This window comes from Thermobia domestica, chromosome 14 (genome assembly GCF_964235325.1).
Source record: "Thermobia domestica chromosome 14, izTheDome1.hap1.1, whole genome shotgun sequence".
Taxonomy (NCBI): domain Eukaryota; kingdom Metazoa; phylum Arthropoda; class Insecta; order Zygentoma; family Lepismatidae; genus Thermobia; species Thermobia domestica.
Genome location: NC_137467.1, coordinates 173,252,839 through 173,274,164, shown reverse-complemented (window position 1 = coordinate 173,274,164; position 21,326 = coordinate 173,252,839). Strand labels below are relative to the sequence as shown.

General features: G+C 37.0%; 2 protein-coding genes across 2 annotated transcripts in view; both read right to left on the bottom strand.

Annotated features, from left to right (window-relative positions):
* rk (G-protein coupled receptor rickets) overlaps nt 1–21,326 on the bottom strand; it is a 604,059-nt gene that overhangs the window by 517,309 nt on the left and 65,424 nt on the right. The window lies entirely within an intron of this gene.
* Nucleotides 84–2,484, bottom strand: LOC145670744 (uncharacterized). The gene is made up of 2 exons (XM_081739515.1): nt 279–2,484; nt 84–177 (listed from the first exon to the last, which is right to left on the bottom strand). The coding sequence occupies exon 1, from the start codon at nt 2,416–2,418 to the stop codon at nt 568–570; it is 1,851 nt and encodes a 616-aa protein (XP_081595641.1). The 5' UTR covers nt 2,419–2,484; the 3' UTR covers nt 84–177; nt 279–567.

Here is a 21,326-nt window from a genome sequence, read left to right as displayed (position 1 = left end):
GATTTGAAAACAAGTGTTCAGGGTTTCAAGAAATAATAAAACATATTTTTTTTCAACTTGTTGTATTTAACGAAAGGTATGTGGTCTTCTCATACATGTTTATTAACATAATAAATACAGGATCTAGTTAATGAATATGTTGGACGCGTCATCATCTTCGAATCTTGTAGCCGTATCCTGTAAAGAAAAAGAAGAAACGACGGATTACTTTAAGAATTTCTTTTTTTTCTGAAACAATAAAAATGAGTCAATATTGATAAGAGAGAAATAAAACTTACTCGTAAATGATGGATCTGTTTAGGTTCATCTTCCTCCTCGGGTACAGGATCACTGCATTTTTTTCACCGATGGATGTTTATGAACTCTTCTGGGTACTGCATTTTTCTTGGTGTTGCTCCTTTATGGTCAAGGTTCCTCCTTCGGTACGAGATGACTGCATTTCTTCCACTGATGGTGTTGGTGGTGATTTATGAACTCTTGTGGGTACTTCATTTTCTTCTTGGTGTTGCTGCTTTGTGGTTAAGGAAGGGAAAGAAGAAAAGGAAAAGGAAAAAAGAAATGGCGGCCTTATTGGGTATTTACAGTTTTTTCTTCATCTTCTTCTTTTTCCAGTTCCATCTTCTGTTTTTTAACGTACCCGTACGGAACCGTATCATAGGAATTGAATTCTTTAAATCGACGTTTTGTGTACTGGATACTGTACATTTTTTCTTCTTTGCGTGTGACGATGGTATGGTCTTTGGTCCTGCATATCTTATGGGGGATAGTGATGGTGACTTGTCCACGGCATTGATTTGTAATCATTTCTTTTAGCGTGTTGAAATTTAATTGTTGTCCTGCATTGTAATTTAATGTAAATCCTCTAATTTTGCATATGTAACTGGTGACGTTGGTATCCGGATTGTATATTTCTAGGCTGTAATTTTTTGGTCCTCCACTGACAAATGTCTTGATGTATGCTCGTGGTCCGTAAGACTCCATCTCATTCGATAAGCATCCCAAGTACGTTGAAGGTTCAATGGTTGGCTCCCCGGGCTTCTCCGTAAATATTACAGAATCCGTGTCGAAATATAAAACACGTTCCTGCAACATTTCCAGGTACTTGTACAGTTCCAGACGTGCCTGACATGTTGTAAATGCACTTAACACGACATTGGTGTTTCGGTTTTGAACAGGCACATGTTCATTGTACTCCCAGAACGCATACAACATCGTATCATTGATGGGTACAATTTGATGGAGTTTAATGTCGGGGGAAGTGAGTTTTTCATAAAATTCTTCCGGCCGATCAATAATTGTGGTCTGGCTAAAGTTTGATCTTTGGCAAAGCTTTCCCCATAGAGAGTTCCCACAAAGCTTAGATAAACTTCTTCGTGCAGGATTATTTTCAATTTTGGACGGATCCAATGCAATACCTTCACGCTCCAGGACGGTTTGTATGAATTTTGATTTGTCTTCTTCGGTCACACAGGAACTAGGCCAGCCAGACGCTTCCATTTTTGATTTTAAAAATGTATTGATATATTCCGTGAACAAGCCACCTGTTTTCGTGATGGGATCATATTGTTCAATGTCATAATCCCAAATTTCAAAAATTTCCACCGGTTGATATCCTAATTCTACTGCTTTCTGGATTTCATATGATACCCATGTTCCAGTGAGGCATCGCTCCTGATCGTTGTGTGTACACGTTGCTGTAGGGTCTGGGTTCATTTCTTCGGCACACGCAGCACACAGTGGAAAGAGTAGTTTCTTGTTACATCGGTAAGGCAGGAGACCATGATAAAGATGGCGACTTGGTAATATCGACATTTTGATTAAACCATTGACTTTATTTATTGGTGGTATATTTTCATCACCCTGTAGATAAATTCTAGGATGGCCTACAGGGTATTTAGCACACTTATTGATGTAAGGATAAAGTGAGACAATATCGAAATATTTTATTACTTCCCCCGCTTTTTCGTCGACTTGGTGGTACAATTTCACGCAATTGGTCCTTCCTCCAAAAAAGCTATCTCTTGGATTTAATGGTCTGCGGTTCATGTACGGGTGATTCTTCAGATACGTCGCCATTGCAGGATTTTGTTTTAAGAACTGATTAAATTCGCACTCCCACATTTCATGTACAATGTACCCCAATTCACGCAGTCTTGCATTTTTGCGTTGCGTTCGTTCATAACGGAATTCCATAGTGTCTTCTGGATTGCTGTAGATGGGCTGATTACGGCCTGTAGTAAAACATACTTTACACCCGTGGTAAAAGCAGCCGGCATGCTCGTAGACGTGCTCCTCTAACGTCTCAGGATCTTGGTAGTAACCATCAACATGGAATCCCGCAATAAACACTTCTTTTTGTCGGGCCGCATGTAAGATTTGTTTTTCTTCGGTTTTTTCAATGTAGGCCAGCCATTGCATTGCAGCGATCGATTGGGTACTTCTCCATCGATAGCCATGTGCCGGTAGAATTCCTATGGTGTTGGGTTTAAGGAAATTCCGGCGGAATACTAAATTGGAAGCACTGGCAATCGTGATCGTCTCCAAGAAGGGATTCACTTTGGTTTCTGTTTCAAATGACGTCATAAACGAAACGCATGCTTGTCGCAGTACATTGACATCTTGAATACAATACTTGAGAATTTCTTTCTGAAAATCAAACGTGTCATTACGATGATCGTTGTACCACTGCATGAACTTGTTTCTGTCTTCGACGGCCATTTCATCTGCACCATAATACTTCGTTTCTGGAAGTGGTCCAATATACGATTGATTCTCCTTGGTGTTGAAGAAATGCGGGAAGTAGCCTTTGGTTGCGGGTAAATTGAACGCTTTTGACAATTTACTTAATGCCATAGGTAGGAAGTTCAACGAGTCAATGAACGTCAGATTATTCAACGTTAAACTCAGTATCTTGGTCCCATTTAATATGACGTCAGGTCTCCATTGGCATTGTTCTACCATGGTCTTTAGGATGAAATGTCCATCGTATCCCTTAGCGTTGTGCGCAACACAAAAAATCCTATTTATATTGGGACGACGTTCCCGCAAGTACTGGAGAAAATTATAAACTGGATCGTCTCCTTGGAAAATATGCTGGCGCTGACCACACGTACTGCAAGACTGCTGGATATTATCGTTTTCAACACATGCATAACATACTTGTTGTGCAACCAATAAATTTGGAATGTGTACATACGTATTATCGCCAATATTCGTGTCCTGCATAGATTCTATATCATAGAATATCAACAAGGCTTTCTTTGCGTGCATGAGTGAAGGAACACCAGGTTTCAAGCATTGTCGATCAGGAAGCATAAAACATTGATGGGATCCTGGAACAATCTTCTTACAAACATTGCAAAAGATCTCATTACAATCATGAAGTCGTTGTCCACTTCGTACAAAAGAATATACTCTGTAGCATTTAGTACATTGCTTCACCATTTTGCATACAGGTTCCCCTTGATGATATACAATATTACGATGATTGTTAAAACATTGTTCGCCGTAAAATTGACGATTGCAGTCGTTGCATAATATCAGCGTTTGGTTCTTGTCGCATAGAGCTCTCTGTAGACATTTGGAGCATGTTACAGGACAATTTTTCACATGTCTGTTACGTTCACTATACTTTTTATGGCACGCTTCACAGTAGAACTTGGTTGCAAAACAAGCAGTTAAAGATTGGATGATGTCAAAATGGCCAGCCAAACAAATCAAATTTATGGGAGTGCGATTTTCGTCGTTGGGCCCCTCGTACATGATGTCATGACCTGTGAAACTGGTATACACTGTAATTTTATATTCTTTGAGGTATGCCTGGAATTGTCGAATTTCATTTACACTGGCACCATGATCCAAATTCACTCCTGCATTTGCACATAACGCATTCACTTCATCGTCCACAATACATTTCGATTGACGTTGATATTGCCAATATCGTTGCATATCTACATTCTTGTATGCCTTCAGGCCAATAGCAATAACAAGGGCGTACGCCAGGCACCTTGAATCTTGATTTTTTACACGTACAATCCCTCGCTTGCTACGTAACAATTCTTCGTTTTGAAGTACTCCTTGCCGCAAACCGCCATAGCCACGTGGAATATCCACACGATGAAAATGAACGGTGAATGGCTCGTGCAGGAGAAATGCATTGTTACTTTGTAACACTCTTTCGAATGAGGCCCACATCGTTTCCAGTGTCAAGTTTCGTGCTTGGCGAAAACTCACCCAAAATGGTTTATTGGTATTCCGTGGTGATATTACTGATAAACCAACCATCGCCTCATCGTCGACATTGGCTAACAAATGGTCTAGCATTGCTTGGAAACTATTATGTACATACTGTATGATATCGGTTCCTGCGGGCGGTGCGTTGAATTGAATTTCGAGCATTCTGCCCTCAATGTTAAATCGTCTATAATGACGAGTGATTTCATTGCGCACAGTAAAACCCGATTCGGCCATGTTAATAAAAGGAGAAAACAAACAAACAGGTACGGTAAAACAAATATGTAATGGGAAAAAAGGAATTATGCAGCGTGAATTTACTACAAAAGAAAAGAAGAAAGAAAAATCTTAATCACCTGATAAACAGGAAATCATAACATTCATGATAAATTCTTAACTAAGCAATTCATGTAAAGGTCCTGAGTTTGATTCCCTGGCGGGGCGTTCAGAATCTCATTATGAAAGCACACGTACTAGAAATCAAAGTTTTTTTTAAAAAAATAATTATGTTACTGAAATGAGTGTTTTATTGTTGTCAAACTCGAGACCATTACATCAGCATGTAACTGACCTATCATTCTATAGTGATAAAAAGAATGCATGAAATGAATGAATGTTTCATCAGTACTGAGATGTTAGAAAGTACGCGTCAGCATTTTTTTTCCCCACTCACAACGACCTTTAAATGATGCGTTTGCAAGTTGAAGAGATTCATCAAACATTAACGATACACATACGTAATTGTCGAAACAAAATCTGTATAGCGTATTTTTTTTATTATTATTGTGACTAAGCGGTTAGCGTACATGGTTCGGACGTGGAAGGTCCTGGTTCAAGCCTCGGTGGGTTTGCTTTCCACGTCGGGGCATGTCAAGCCTTTTCTGTAATTTAATATTCTCACGCGTTATCATACATTCTTTTCAAAACTAAGCTAAATGGTTGACGTACACCTCATAATACATAAACGTACATAAATCGTCTATAATGACGAGTGATTTCATTGCGAACAGTAAAACCCGATTGGGCCATGATTAAAAAATGAAAACAAACAAACAGGTACGGTAAAACAAATATGTAATGGGAAAAAAGGAATTGAGCAGCGTGAATTTGAGTTGATTTTTTTATTTTTAGTTTAGCGTCCCTTTCAGCAGCGAGGCTATATGAGACGTGGACCTACTGATTAACGTGGAATCCGAACCACATGAGCTCCCGCCGGGAATCGAACCCGGGTCTCCCACGCCAAAGGAACGTATGCTAACCGCTTAGCCCAGGAAATCATAACATTCATGATAAATTCTTAACTAAGCAATTCATGTAAAGGTCCTGAGTTTGATTCCCTGGCGGGGCGTTCAGAATCTCATTATGAAAGCACATGTACTAGAAATCAAAGTTTTTTTTTTTTTTTAAATAATTATGTTACTGAAATGTGTATTTTATTGCTGTCAAACTCGAGACCGTTACATCAGCATGTAACTGACCTACCATTCTATAGTGATAAAAAAAGAATGCATGAATGAATGAATGTTTCAACAGTACTGAGATGTTAGAAAGTACGCGTAAGCATTTTTTTCCACTCACAACGACCTTTAAATGATGCGTTTGCAAGTTGAAGAGATTCACCAACCATTAACGTAACACATACGTAATTGTCAAAACAAAATCTGTATAGCGTAAATCTTTTAACCACATATTCATGCACTCGTGGCTAAGTGGTTAGCGTACATGCTTCGGATGTGGAAGGTCCTGGTTCAATCCTCGGTGGGTTTGCTTTTCACATCGGATCGCTGTCAAGCCTTTTCTGAAATTTAATATTCTCATGCGTTATCATACATTCTTTTCAAAACTAAGTTAAATGGTTGACGTACACACCTCTGGCCCAGGTTCAATCCCGGGGCGGTTGCTCGAATATCACGTTAAGCTGAAGGGGACACTAAAATAAAATAATGGTTTCAAAGGGTATCGAACCATATTATTCTCAGACATAGTTTTTAATATTCTGTAATGCATTCTTTTCAAAACTAAGCGCACACATTTTCTGGCCATGGCTCAATTCCCGACGGGAGTTCACATTCAACATTAAGCTGAAGGGACGCTAAACCATATCATTTATCGTGCTTACTTCTAATGTGTGGGGGTTCCTGATTCGTACTCCCACTTTCCCATTCCACTAATTCCTTCATAGTCTAAATATTTCGTACTAAAAGTAAAACAGTGTATGAGTGATCCACCCCCACAAATATAAAATAAAAATGATTTTCGAATCTTGGGTGACAAATAAAATCTCACTGAACTTACCTCAAATTCAATGAACAAAAAGTCGGTGCAGTAAAGCTTAAATGAAGACACTTCTAAAAAAGCAGATCTTCTTCACTTCACAGTTGAGAGCGATGTAGGATTTGAAAAATGAAATTTAGATTTTTATTTAGGTCGTTGTGAAAACGATGTCATCATCAACCAATCAGAAACGAGGAAATTTATAAAATGACATCACAACGAACCAATCAAAACGCTCGCTGCTTTTGTCATGAATCACGAACGAAAACGATGTGTAACAATCGATCGTGACGTCATTCAAGTTTCTCAATAGTTACAACATCTAGTATCACAGTTCTGATCCCAAATGCTTTCTGTCAGGATCATGTCACTACCTGTCGTAACTGTGACGACATTTCATTTTCATCATATTCCATACGAGAATGTCAATGTTTGCTTTTTTCATGAATCATGCTGACACGTTCGTAGTAAAACTAAAGTAATGCGATCCGCTGACGTTTGCATTTTTTCAATCATATGTGCTTCTATGTCGTCACACAAAGAAGTCTATCAGCATTTTATTTTAATCCACGAACGGAAGCGTTACACTGTCAGATTTATTTTCTTAAAGTATAAGTGTATCCTTTTCAAGGACCATGGTTCGAAACCCACCAAGCATGATTAAATCCGAATTCATTCATAGCTAAGCGGTTAGGATACACATCTTTGGTTTGAAAGACCTGAGTTTGATTCCTGGAGAAACATTTCTTAGGATTTTTCTAAAACTTGGTTTCAATTTCTAGTTCGAAAATTTTAAAAGTTTAGTTCGATAAAAAGTTTGATTTGAGAAGCGTTACACTGTCAGATTTATTTTCTTAAAGTATATGTGTATCCTTTTCAAGGACCATGGTTCGAAACCCACCAAGATCGATTAAAACCGAATTCATTTAAGCGGTTAGCATACACATCTTTGGTTTGAAAGACCTGAGTTCGATTCCTGAAAAAAACATTTCTTAGGATTTTTTCTTAAACTTGGTTTAAATTTCTAGTTCGAAAATTTTAAAAGTTTAGTTCGATAAAAAGTTTGATTTGAAAATTTTTAGATGTGATTTACATCTTTAGTTCGAAACTTTTGTTTTTAAAAATGTTTTAGTTCGACAAAATTTTGTTTCAATTTTTTTAGTTCGAAAATTTTTTTTGGGTTCGAAAATTTTTTGTTTGAAACTTTTTTGTTTCAAAATTTTTTAGTTCGAAAATTTTTGTTTAAATTTTTTTAGTTTTGAAATTTTTTTAGTTCGAAAAATTTTTTAGTTTAAAATTTCTTGTACTCTGCGGAACCGTTTCGAAAAGAATCGGAGCAGTTTCGGTAAGAAAAATCTGGCAACACTGTTTCCATTAATGAAGCGCTTACTGAGCAATAAATCGCTTAAACTCACAACAATGTGTTATAAGAAATCTACAAGCGACACCCCTCTTTCACCATTGTTACTTCCAGAGACATAGGCAACTAATTCAAGGACATGATCTCCATCAAGGTAAGAAAGCTGGTAATCATCTTATCTGTCAAAGAGAACGATAATATTTAATGTAAACTTCAGTACAATATCATGATACCAAAAAGGGTTATTTAAGGAGGAGGTTGAACCCTTCATGGGAACTTTAAGGATAACCATAAAAGGGAACAAAATTCTAAAATACAGGTCTAGGGTGATCACCGACATATCGCTCTATATTTCACTCATGGGGTGTGTGGTGGGTCTAAGATCATGTGACCTCTGTCGGCCAATCAGAATCGAGGTACCAAAGCACTCATCTTACTCGTAAAAAAGGAAACGAATTTCAAAAGTCACAGGGCTTAAGATCACGTGACCTCTATCATCGTGGTACCAAAGGATTCATCTTACCCATAAAAAGGGAACGAATTTCAAATATCGCATGGTCTAAGATCACGTGACCTCTATCAGCCAATCATAAACACTCATCTTACCCGTAAAAGGGAACGAATTTCAAATATCGTAGGGTCTAAAATCACGTGACAGCTATCAACCAATCAGAAACACACATCTTACCCGTAAAAGGAAACGAACATTAAAAATCCCGGGTGAGGGATTTTCCCCGCAGGTGACTCATGACGTCATACCACGTGACCTGGAAAGTTTGAATTTCCCGCGTGGGCGGGACCTAACGTCACGTGACCTCTCTCAGCCAATCAGAATCGAGGTACCAAAGCATTCATCTTAGCCGTAAAAGGGAACGAATTTCAAAAATCCTGGTCATAAAAGAGAGTGAGGATGAGTCATTCGCGCCAACGGGGACCCCTACTACTAATATGGAGCCAAAATAGTATTGTTTCCTTCCAGCAGATACTTTCCGAACAACTTTTTCCAGACTTCCATGACAAAAATAATAAATAAATATTTTTAAAATTGCTAGAGAAACGGCAATTTTTTGAAAACTTCCGAAGACAAGTGCCGGTACTAAGTGCTGTGAAAAGTTGAAGCTCCTCGATTCTGGAAGTTAAGTAATTTTGGAACGGTTCGTTCAAAAAGAACGAATTCTTCAGTGGAATGACGAAATCAAATCTCTGAAAGGTACCAGATTGACTTAGCGGAATCAAAAGATGGTTTCACTTAGAGCAATGAAAAAATGGATTCACTCAGTGTAGCTGACAGATTGAGTCAATGGATTCGATTCACGGAACGAAACAACAAAAGAGAGGAGTCAGTTGATGGATTAATATGGATGGAGACGGACAACAGGAATACTTCTGAACAGGGAGACATTGCATGACGAAAAATCGTATAACGAATTTACTGCGATTTCCTAAAACAACCAAACCTTTCGTCTTCGTTTTTGTATCCTTTGTTTGCATAACAAGAGCAAGAAATCAAGAAAAAACGGAATCATTCAATTCATTGGAACCAAATGATTCAATTCAAAGGAAGGATTAAATCCTTGTTTGGAGGTATCAAACGGGAAAACCGAAAAAGGTGGAATAATACAACTTACCGGAACGAAGAAATTGGATCCGGTGGAACGAATACCTTGTTTGGAATGAATTGAAAGAAATCGATTCCGCAAAAAAGAACCAAACTGCCCATCACTACCCGCGACCTTCCATTTTCTGCCGGACAGACAGCATGCACAACATAAACTGAGTTGCCCTTTCCTAATCTAACCTAATAATAACTTAATTTCAATATTCACTAAAATGAAGCTGGCAGTGATTTCAATCTTTCAAAGTAATATTATTTTCTTCACATTTTTTCTCCCTAATAACCGGAAACAGTACCTTCTATTTTTGTTTTGTATCTTAAATTTATTTATATCTTTCTTTCTTTCTTTAAGCATGATGTCCTGCCACTTAAAACAGATAACTTTTCGTACACATCTTTTGTTTTTTACATTATAAAAAATCCTCCTCCTCTTCTTTCCACTTTCAGTTTGCATGATTTATGAATCTCTTCACAGAAGGCGTGGCTGTTCAAAAACTCGCCAGACAAGGGGGAAGCGGGAGAAAAATCTCCCAAAGGCACTTTATAGTAGACAGTGCACTAGCTACTACTACCACAACGCTCCCTAGCTGCTGTGACTAAAAACTTCTCAAATCAACTTTCGATAAAAAAAAAAAAAAAAATCTTCGCAAAGTCTACCAGCACGGGATGGTTTTCCTTTTCTGTATTGATCACGATGAAAAATGAACCTGGTGTCATACACAGAACACGAAAATGTTCGAAATCCATAGATATTACTTTTCTCCTTTTTCCGCAGTTTTGTAGCAGAACTCCGAGAAGCTCGAGAAAAGTTCTTTTACTTCAAAGACACACAGGTCAATGAATTTATTTTATGTCAGTGACCAATGAAGTACGGTGGTGCCTGTGTTTGTTCGATGTAGACGGTAGATATCCAGAGAGAGATGTCCACTGCACAACTTTGTTTCTGTATTCTTGTTGAATTCTGCAGAAAAGTTTATCTTCTACTTTTAGTTCAAGTCAAAAGAGGAAGAAATTCTATTCCAAACAGCACAAACAAATCAGCTCCATTAGGCTAATGACATTACGTAACCGAGCAAGGACAATAGTTCGATTTTCTAAACCTAAAACTTCAATGGTCTAAATCTTTTGGTTTGAACGAAAAATTTTTAACAGCCGATGAAGATACAAGATTGTGATTTACTTCCGCTTTACAGAGATTTGTATAGACAGGTAGGCAGTAGCTAAGTTTTAAACAAAAGTGTTCACTGAATTAGATCTCTCAATAGAGTCAAGAGAGTCCCAAAAACTGTGCTAATTTCAAATGCAGGGTTTCTATAAATGATACATTCGTTTTCAAAATACTAGGCAGGCCGATAGCCAGCCCAAAATTGTAGGTTGGTGGTGGATAAAGTTAGGGCGGTCCCGATCCAACCATATTATAGTTCTTCGCCATATTAAAGTTCATTTGCAAGCCTATCGTGAAAATTTTAGAGGGGGCCAGCCAAATTTTAGGGGGGCCCGGCCCCCCTATACCCCCCTGGATACGGGCCAGATACTAAGCATGTATCTTCAAAAGAATTATACATACAAATATGAAAGATATACGAAAAACTGCAAACTCGCCAAAATTTGTATTGGATATTCCAGGTGGCAACACAAGTTTAGTATCTCTACAAAGTGGAGATAAAGCAAAAAAGAGTTTTGTGTGTTAAAATATGCAAGAAGTGAGCTAGGAAAAGAACCCCTATGTAAACAAAGCAGAAATCTTAGTAAGTTTGCGGTTATTTTTGTACGGATATATCTCTCGTATTTGTAAGTCCAAATAGTATTTGTAGTCTTTTGAATTTATTTGATCCGCACGCTTTTGTTTTAAATTAAAATACGTAAATAAAACAACAGAGATCCTCTGGTGCCTATGTCGAAAACGTACGCGCCTTTGATGTGGAAGACCTAGGTTCTATTCCTGACAGGTTCGGATCTCACATTAAGCTGTAGGTCCACGTCTCATATAGCCTCGCCGCTGATGGCACACCAAACTCAATCCAAGCCATTTAAAAAAAAAAATAGGAAAAAGCCCAATTTAAGACTTGGAGTCTTGCAATACTTACAATCTACGCTGTACATATCATTTACTGTCAAAGAAATAGTTGTCCATCTTCATTAGGTGCACTTTTACATTATTTCGTTTGAAGCATTACTTACCTAGAAAACAAAACAAAAAATTTAACATTAATATCATTGTGTTAAAGACAAATTAATATATCATGTTATTACACATTGCTAATAAATAATATTAAATCAAATATTTAATGTGATATTGGTTCAAACATTAGGACATGTTTCGAAATATTGCAGGGCAAAATGAATCAACAAAATACATTTTGTTTGCATAAAGTTTTTAATACCAATTTGTGTAACCATTACCTTACACCGCCAATACCTTTCAATACTGGATTCCTTTTATTTGTCTATCGTAACATAGAATGTGAAGTGAAATTCACTTGGTTGTTATTATGTATGCAAATTTAACTGTAGGTCGACTAAATTATTTCTTTGGCGTAGAAGGAGACTCTGTTTCGATTCTCGATAAAAAACATGCGCGCAGCATATCTCATATAGGGGAAGATATTCAACTCCCAACAGACAACGAAGTTCTTTCAATACACACTAATCCTGCTAAGATTGGAGGACAGATCATTAACAAGATCAAGTATGCAGACAATACGGTTATTATAGCTAAAATCGAACAAGATCTACAGGAGATTATTGACAAAATAGTTGACACTGGAAAACTACATGGAATGGAAATCAACCTCCAAAAGTCGAAAGTCATGAGAATATTCATATTTTCATATTCATATTCATATCGTCTTTATTGCAGAAACTTCAGAGCACATCCAAAGCATCACAATCGTCAGATCTTAAAGTTACAGATTAAAATGCATACAGAATGTTTACAAAAAGGTAAAAAAAAAAAAAAAAAATGGATATGAAATATTTAGAGATATGAATACAGAAAGAATATATATATATAAAGATATAACTGCAATACATAACCTAATATATATATATATAAATTCTCGATTGTAATTCCAATACAATACAAAGAATAACGATTTCAACACAATACAATAGATGACTGCTAAACATGTCAATTGATTTTTCTCATAGTTCTTCAATGCTATGTTATTTTTCACTTTAACTGCTTTGTAATTTCGTAAAACTCTTCTATATCATATATTGGATTATCTAATAAGAGTGATTTGAGTTTATTTTTAAAAGTACCCACTTCGGCATCTCTCAGTGCTTTAGGAAGAGAGTTTTTTAGACGTGCCAATGAAACTCTTTTGCGTTTCGGTATACTTGTAATACTTGTCATAATATTATCTTTGTATCTTGTTATATGAATGATACCTGGAATGTTCAGGGTAGTTATCTCTGTTCTCTTTTACATACATTAAACATTGAAAAAACAAAAATAGCAGGAAGAGTCATTATTTTGAGTAGCTTAAAGCTAGGTTTGCAGTGACTGCGAGAAGGAAGACTACATAACAATCTGACAGCTTTCTTTTGCAGCTCTAAAAGCTTATGAGTGTTACTAGATCCACCCCAAAGAATAGTACCATATTTTACGAAGCTTTAGATTTGGGCAAAGTAAACAATTCTTAAGATTTTCAAACTAACGCAACTTCTTAATTTTCTCAACATGTATATACCCTTTGCTAACATTAGCTGCCATGATTTCAATGTGATTGTACCAGTTTAATTTTGAATCAAGTTCAAATCCCAAAAATTTAACTTTAGAATCTGTGTGAATATCCCGTGAAAACGCGCCCTTACGGGTCAGAATAGAACACAGTGAACTTGAAGAGATCAATAATTTCAAGTATCTGGCTTACTGCACCAAAGAGATTAGGTCGAGAATAGCCATAGCGAAAGAAGTATTCAACAAGAAAAGATCACTCTTAACTATCAGGCTCAATATTGGACTTAGGAAGAACTTGGTCAAGTGCTATATATGGAGGAGCATTAGACTGTATAGTTCAGAGACTTGAACATCACGGAAGTTAGAGAAGAAATATTTAGAGAGTTTCGAAATGTAGTGTTGGAGGTAAGTGGAGAAGAGAAAATGGACAGAGAGAGCAACAAATGAAAATGTTTTAAAACTAATACGAAAGAAGAGGACACTTCTAGCTAGCATCCTTCGTAGAAAGGTCAATTTGATTGGACACATCTTGCAAAGAAATTGTCTTCTTCATACCGTCATAGAAGGAAAGATGGAAGTAAAACGACGAATAGGAAGAACAAGAGCACAACTAATCGATGATTTGAAAAATAGAAAATATTGGGAGTTAAAAGTGGAAGTTGAAGATCGACAAGCGTGGAAGAAACATTTCCAGGACCAAATCTAAAATTGAAAAAAAAAAAAAAAAAACTCATTAGTCCCATGACTTGCCGAAAGGCACAATACTTGATAATAACAACAATAATAATAATCATGCTAGAACTCAACGATCTTCCCTACTGAGAGCAGTCTCGATAAACACACTGTTTAATGTTTCATGTGCATTTTTGCCTGATTGTTAAGTTGTAATATAGTGAGTACAAAACAGTTTTCTTTTTTTTAAAAAAAAATGTTTTTCTTTCTTATATACAGTTTCACATGAGTACTCATGCTATGGAGTAAAGATACATAATGATTATTTCGATTGCGGCATAGCCTCTGCGACAAATTACGACTTCCTGTCAACACAGAACGGGAGCGAAAGACATGGCAAGAGGAAACAAACCAGAGGGCGCTTTTTTTTTTAATTCAACACAAGCTGGCAACAGAGTTTTGGCCATGGTAAGAGATGAAACACTACCAGAATGTAGCCAAAGCTAATCACCGCGCATAACGAAACGAAGTGGCAAAAACTCGTCTCATATATATATTTGCGTAAATGTTTCAAAAGTTAAATTGTCCTTAAAATGAATGAATGATAAAGAAAGAAATGGGCGTAAAGGGTTATTACAGATGGTTTCACTCTACAAAGGACCGTTAAAATGTTATATATTTCTGATTCCTTTCCGGATGGAAGACAAACACATAAAGTTAGCTCTTCTGATTTAATCTAAATTGGACTAGTTTATTAGATACTCATTTAGAACATTTGGATTTGTAAAAGCGGTGCTGTGTGCTATGTTTCAATCACAGGCTCAGATACACATAGAACACGGAATTGTGAAGCGTATATTTTTTCACACCCGACCCCAGCCAACTGTTTTTAAATTGGTCAGAAGGAAGCGAGTGAGGTTAGATTTACACCAAAGTTGCACCAACCGACTGTGACTTAATGTCACATTGCATTATCATGGGGAATAGATGAAATAAAACGAGCCCTGTGGAGCTTCCAACACTCTTTGTTTGCTCAGCTATATTTCGTAACGTAAGTAAATCACTAATCACCTTTTTATCAATAAAGTTGTGTGTGCGAAAGGCAAGAAGCGTATGTCTAATTTTCCACTTCCTAGTGCCTCCGGCCAAGGGCGCCCATCAGGGGGACAAGGTGGGGCGCTTGCCCCCCTAGAGGAAATTGTACTTCAGAATATCGAAAATCCAATAGAATTTTTACATTAGTTACAGCAAAATTTGAAACTATTTTTGAAACGTCGCTTATACTTGCCGCCCTTGGAAACTACAACATGGGCGCCCTTGCCTTCGGCACCTCCCCTTCTATAACTCCCCACTACCACTATAACCCCTCGCTTCGCGAGAGCTCCTCTTACTCTCCTGTTGGTTTATAACGTCATTATTTATAAGGGCTATCAGAAATCTCAAGTTAAATATTGGAAAAAAGAAAATTTATGCATTATATATTACGTAGAAGGGCAAATGAGTGTTATTTTCATCTTATTTTAATAATAAAAGTGTTACGAAAATTTAAAACAAAAATCTTGTTCCGGGTTTGAACCCAGGCCAAAAGCGACTTTCATCACTAGCACGCTTCGCTAGCATATTCGCAGATCCCAAGAGTTTAAAGTATCTTCTGATCTTATTGGCCGATACAGATAGAACATCAAGAGTCATGACATACATATAGCATAAAGTACACGCCAGACGCTGTCGGCCCTCTTAGCCTAGCGGGCTAGTAATCAAAGTCACTTTTGACGTGGGTTCAAACCCGGCCCACAGAAAGTTTTTTTTTTATTTTTTAAATTTTCATAACACTTTTTACATTAAAATGAGATTGAAAATAATACTCCAAAAGTTATTTACTGATTTTTTTTAAAATTTCATAACTCATTTTTCATTAAAACAAGCTTACACTTTTACTATACACTATAAAAAAAATCGTTGTGTTATTTCAACGACATGCCTATGTGTTAACACGATTGTGTTGAAATATAACACAAACAAGTGGTTAGAACAACTCACTCTCCATTTGGAGTTGTTTGTCAAATGCCGGTAGTTGAAATGACACACAGCCTGTGTGTTAAATTAACACAAGTGTAGAATCTTCGGTGTTGTTTTCTGCGTGATTGCCAAATATGTTGGGCATCTAATTATAAAGGCTTATGAATTGAAGCTACAGACAAACGCTGTAGAAAGAAATACTTAAACAAATCCAGGTATACGCAAAATTTCAAAATGCAAACCACGCGATGTGTTTTCAATTGTTTTACATAATGTTTCTGAAGAAACCCTAACAGCACAAGGTGTGTTAGGCATGTGCCATTTAGGTGTTCTAAATTCATCTCCCACATTTGATGCATTTATTGCTTCTTTTCTAAGCGATTGTCAACAAACGCATCACCTTTATTAGATGGCAACTGTCGCCGATCATTCGAAAGTGAATATGGAAGAACTATAAAATAAAGTAAATAGACAGTCGTCATTTTGTTATAAAATTAGGCCTACAAGGCGAGCAGATTTTATCTTATCCCGAACGGTTATCGTCGAATATACGCGGCTTAAAGGAGCACTCTGATTAGCCAAATTCAAAAGACCTCAACAATATATTACTCTACAAGCGACGTTTCCTTCATCGGCTCCATGGCCAAGTCGGAAGAGCACGCGGCTAGTAATTGAAAGGTTGGTGGTTCGTGCTCTCCCTGCCACTGCAGTAATTTTTTTTTACTTGTTTAAAGTGCTTTTTTAGTCTTAGTATAATGTAAACACATTACGCATATAGGCGATTTAACATATTTTGAGGGAGTAATTTTGTGGTTTATTAACGCTTACGGCATGGCTCAACACTGGTTGTGTGTTAAAGACGTAACACACACCCTGTGTTAAACGCCAACACCGTGGGTATGTGTTGAACTAACATCGTGGTAGTCAAGCTGGAACCACTGCCCTGTGTTAAACTTGAGTTGAATTAACACAACTATTTTTTACTGTGTACGGATCCATAGTAAAAGTAGTAAAAGTACTACTAGTAGTAGTAGTAATGATAATAATAGCACTAGTAGTAGTAATAGTAGGAACGGGTTAGAAGCCCAGCAGGGCTTGGTTGGGTTCTGTTCTCTTGCCCAAATTTTTCTGCATTTTACATGACCAATTTCAAACAGGGTAGCGCACGAATGCTGAAACTCTTGGGATCGGCGCAAATGCGCTCCGCTACGAGAGGCGAGAGCATCTGCTATATGTATGCTACGTGGCGAGAAACAGATAACTCCAACCAATCAGAACCATGCATTCAGCTCCTATCAGTTGAGCGTGATTAAAATAATTATATGCAATTTTGAATCCAAATATTTTTCTTTCTTAACGTCATTTGAAGTTTTTATCTTCAGGTACAGACCTAGGTTCTAGTCACCTATATCACTGAGTTTTGTTACAAATTACTGTTCTTTAATAAATTAATATTAATGTAAAAATTGATGAAACTGAGGTGCAGATTTACGGATCCAAATATTTGCAAAATTTACAGAACAAATTTTTGTAATAATATTTTTATAGATCAGTGTGTAATAATCTAAACGTGTTGTGTTCTTATCTGTGCGAAGCGTATCTACGTAGAAATACATTAATTCCAACTGTTAAGCACAGATTCGCTCATAACCTACCCACTAGCCACAGTATACAAACTAAAATGAAATATCTGAAGGTGTGCTAACTCATAACGCGCAAAAATAGAAGTATCCGTTAGTTAATGGATCCACATACTTGTGAAATTTACATTAGTAATATTACGTTACTTTGAAGCACAAATGTGCAAGCAATTAAGAACATATCAGGATATTACTTTTAACGTCTTTAGTAACGTAGAAATACATAGTCCAACAAGTAATGTGTTTTTATTGCATACAGTGTTTTGCGCTGTGTGTATACCGACCGTCGCTGACGCATCTGTTCCCTACGGATGCACCCCTTCGCCCCCGTTTGGGCTTCCCTGCTGTGCTCCTGTCCTGACTCGGTTAGATAGCATTCGTGTTTTGTACTGGGCATGCAACACAAGTTGGTTAGTGTTTTTCCTGAGTTTTTATCATATACGTACACCGAAGCCCTCCTAAAATGGATCTGCACAGAGTTGATTACATAAAAAGAAGTATATGTGCAATGAATTTAGGTATGGATCCGGAAAATAAATCCATCAAAAATGATAAATGATAATCAAAGATTCTCCGTGTATTCTAAAACTTCAAGCAGAGTTAAACAAAATAAATGAAATTAAATCTTTGAGTTTTACGTCCCACGGTTATGCAGGTTAGGCTAAAGGAGACGGTGATTATGAGAAATGAATGAAAAGGTGGAATGAAGAAAGTGGGAGGAAACGGGAGAACCGCGAGAAAACCCACGGACACGGTGTTTGTCCACCACAAAGTTAACTTGGCGGGAGCAGGGTTTGAACCCGGGACCCCATGCACCATCAGGCAGAATTAGTCGATCCTTCTGAACAATGCTAGAATACAAGGAGTTAGCATCACTTGATACACTTGCAGTATCAATTGAGGCAGAATGGTTGAATTTTAATTTTGTTTATGTTTTCATGCAACAGCTAGGTTATGAAGGACAGGTCCTAGTATTAATGTGGACTCCGATCCATAACAGCAGCTTGAATGCAGTACAGTTGACGGGTGTCACAGATTGAAAGTCGTTCCCTAGCACACTACTTCGCTTTCAAGAGAACTAGATTAGAGAACTACGCTACTAACCTGACTATGCAGGAACAAGTAACATGATTAGATATGAGGAAAGCACTATAAATAAAAATGTAAAAGGAATTTGGACCGTACCGTGTGCTATTCTGTCAATTAATATTGAAATCGGAACAGTAAAGCTCTATCACTTATGGTTTTAGTCAATTCTTGGGACATCTAATTAACTGCACAAAACGCTTCTCTGTATTTTTTAGCGTCTCACTCTATACTGATGAACGTTAAAACCGGAAGTGGCTGATTTCTGTCAATATCCTGTTTTAATAGAGGGTTAAGCGAGGAGATGTTACCCATTCTTACAACGTTAAATCGATTCAGAAAACCGTCTGTCGCTATCTTTTCTCGTTTTCGTCTATGTAGATCAATATTGAAACCGGATGTGCCGAGGAAGGTCAAATCAGTTTATCTTCTTTTATTGTACAGTGTAGTTAAATTGTACCCTTTACATACACTTACATAGTTGATATTTAATTTTTTTTTAAATAAAAAAGCAAAAGTACTTTATTATTGCTTCTAAAACGTTCTTCTTCTTTCATGTGAAGCACTGGACCTATCCAACTCATTTAGCCTGCGGGTCAGCTGTATGACGGGTCTAATGTTTTCCGGGGTTATCGGGATAGAACGTAGGGACTGCCACTTACCACTGCTACACTCAATGTAGGCCTATCTTCTGAATATGTGGGCTTATATTCATGGGCGGAGCTATGGGGGGCTTATATTCATGGGCGGAGCATTGCCGCCCAACTTTTTGACAAAAAGACAAAAATACTACTTATAAGATCCTTTAATTCTGATTTGTATTAACCGTGCCCCCCCCCCCCAACAGACAAAAGGTCTGCCCCCCAGCAACCAATTTCTAACTCCGCCTATGCTTATATTACTTGTTATAAAAGTAGTATGAAAACTATAACTAGGTACAAAATAATTGCAAATTTGGATCGAAGCGATCGACCTTTATTTATTATTCATGGATTTTCTTAGTGCGTCGATTGTTTTCGCAATCGAACACGTCATGCAAATAGTTGAATTTGACATATCAACGGGAAGCATAATGGCTTTGAAAAATTGTGTTCGCAGACCAAAACGAAAAGTCTTTCGTCCTATTTCTAATGCTGAAAATTCTATTTTCCATTGTTTGCAAAGAGAATTTACGCGCCAAATGCTTTGTCAAGGTTAAGCAGGCCCGAATCTACCTAAATTTTTACTGTCCCCCCTAAAAGTTTCTTCAGCAGGCTTGCAAATGAACTATAATATAGTTGGATCGCCACCCCTTATTTCAAACAGTCCCCCTACATTTTGGGGCTGCCTATGGATCTGAGGTTATGTGTATGGGCATTCCGTTTTTTGGTGACTATTCCTCAATGGTATATTCCATCGAGACGTGCAAACCCTTACGATACTCTGCGTGCGCTCCCATGTCACCATTTCAAATATCGTTAAGAATTGTTCAGGACAAACGAACGCCTAACTTGAGTAAAGTAGAGCTCCGCTCCAACAATAAAAAGAAGAAAATGAAATATCACAGCTAGTAATAATGATTTTTACCGAGGATCTGCCCTTACAACAAAATCTTGAAACCATACGTCACAGTTTTGCCACCCCTACTCTGCCCACTCTGCCCAAAGAGATCGCAATGTTTTGAGCCAACAATCATGGCGGAAACGAAAGTAGCCAATCAGACGATGGCAAAAGCGAGAGTAGCCAATCAGACTTGCCGATGCTCAGTTGTTTTTTGGCTTCATTAATTTAATAGGATGAAGATACATATAGGCAGATTTTCTATTTTATAACATTCTTGATTTTTACAATATTGTTCTTCGCTCTGTGAGACCAACCAATGAAAGAAAATAAAATGTAAATAGCATAACGGTAGTACGAAGATTTCGCACATGGTGACAGAAACGCAAATTTTCTACAAAGACTTTTTTCTTAAATATACAGTATAGAATATAGCAGAAATGACCCTCAGATACGAAGATCTGACTACACGAAGGTAAATTTATGGACAATAAGTTACGTCCGGTGGTCGACCAACACGGGTGACGAGTGGGATGTATCTGGTTAACCGCCCAAGCACTTTCTCTTGTGCTTAGTCCTCCCTACAAGACTGTCACAAGCACAACGAAATAAAACACCAAATACACAAATACTGTATTATCAAAGTAAACAACAGAAGATTAAGAAGAAAATACTTAATTGATTATTTTCATAAAATATATATAATAAAAGTGCTTATAAATTTTGCCCCGCTTTCTTTCAAGATATTAGAGAAATGAAAAGATAATATTATTCAACATTATTGGTGTATGACTCAAAATAAGTGCAAAAATGGAAAATATATCATCCGTTACATTCTATATCATTAATGGTAAATATTTTGTACTTCAGACTTTAAGTTCTACTGAGCTACAAACTAGAAACTATCTCATGTATTTAACTGTTTGTAAGTTTAATAAATAAAATAAAGAGTTACAACAGAAGTAATGTATATTCCACATACGGTATCAAACACTTAATGTACAAATCTTCAAGATTTGAAGGCACTAATTACAAAAAACGTATTGAAATATTTTCCAGTATAGATTCTTCATGGTGCTGTTGTTCTAAATATTGTATTTTTTCTACAGCAATCTATAGCTTTCATTGAGCTGATCAAAATCATTGGATAAGTTAAATTCTCAGCTGTAGTTTTCGAGAAAATCTTGGAATTTTTTAATGGCG

What these genes read in the sequence shown, in the direction of transcription:
- LOC145670744 (XM_081739515.1), bottom strand. Translation starts at nt 2,418, where the DNA reads ATGCAATGGCTGGCCTACATTGAAAAAACCGAAGAAAAACAAATCTTA.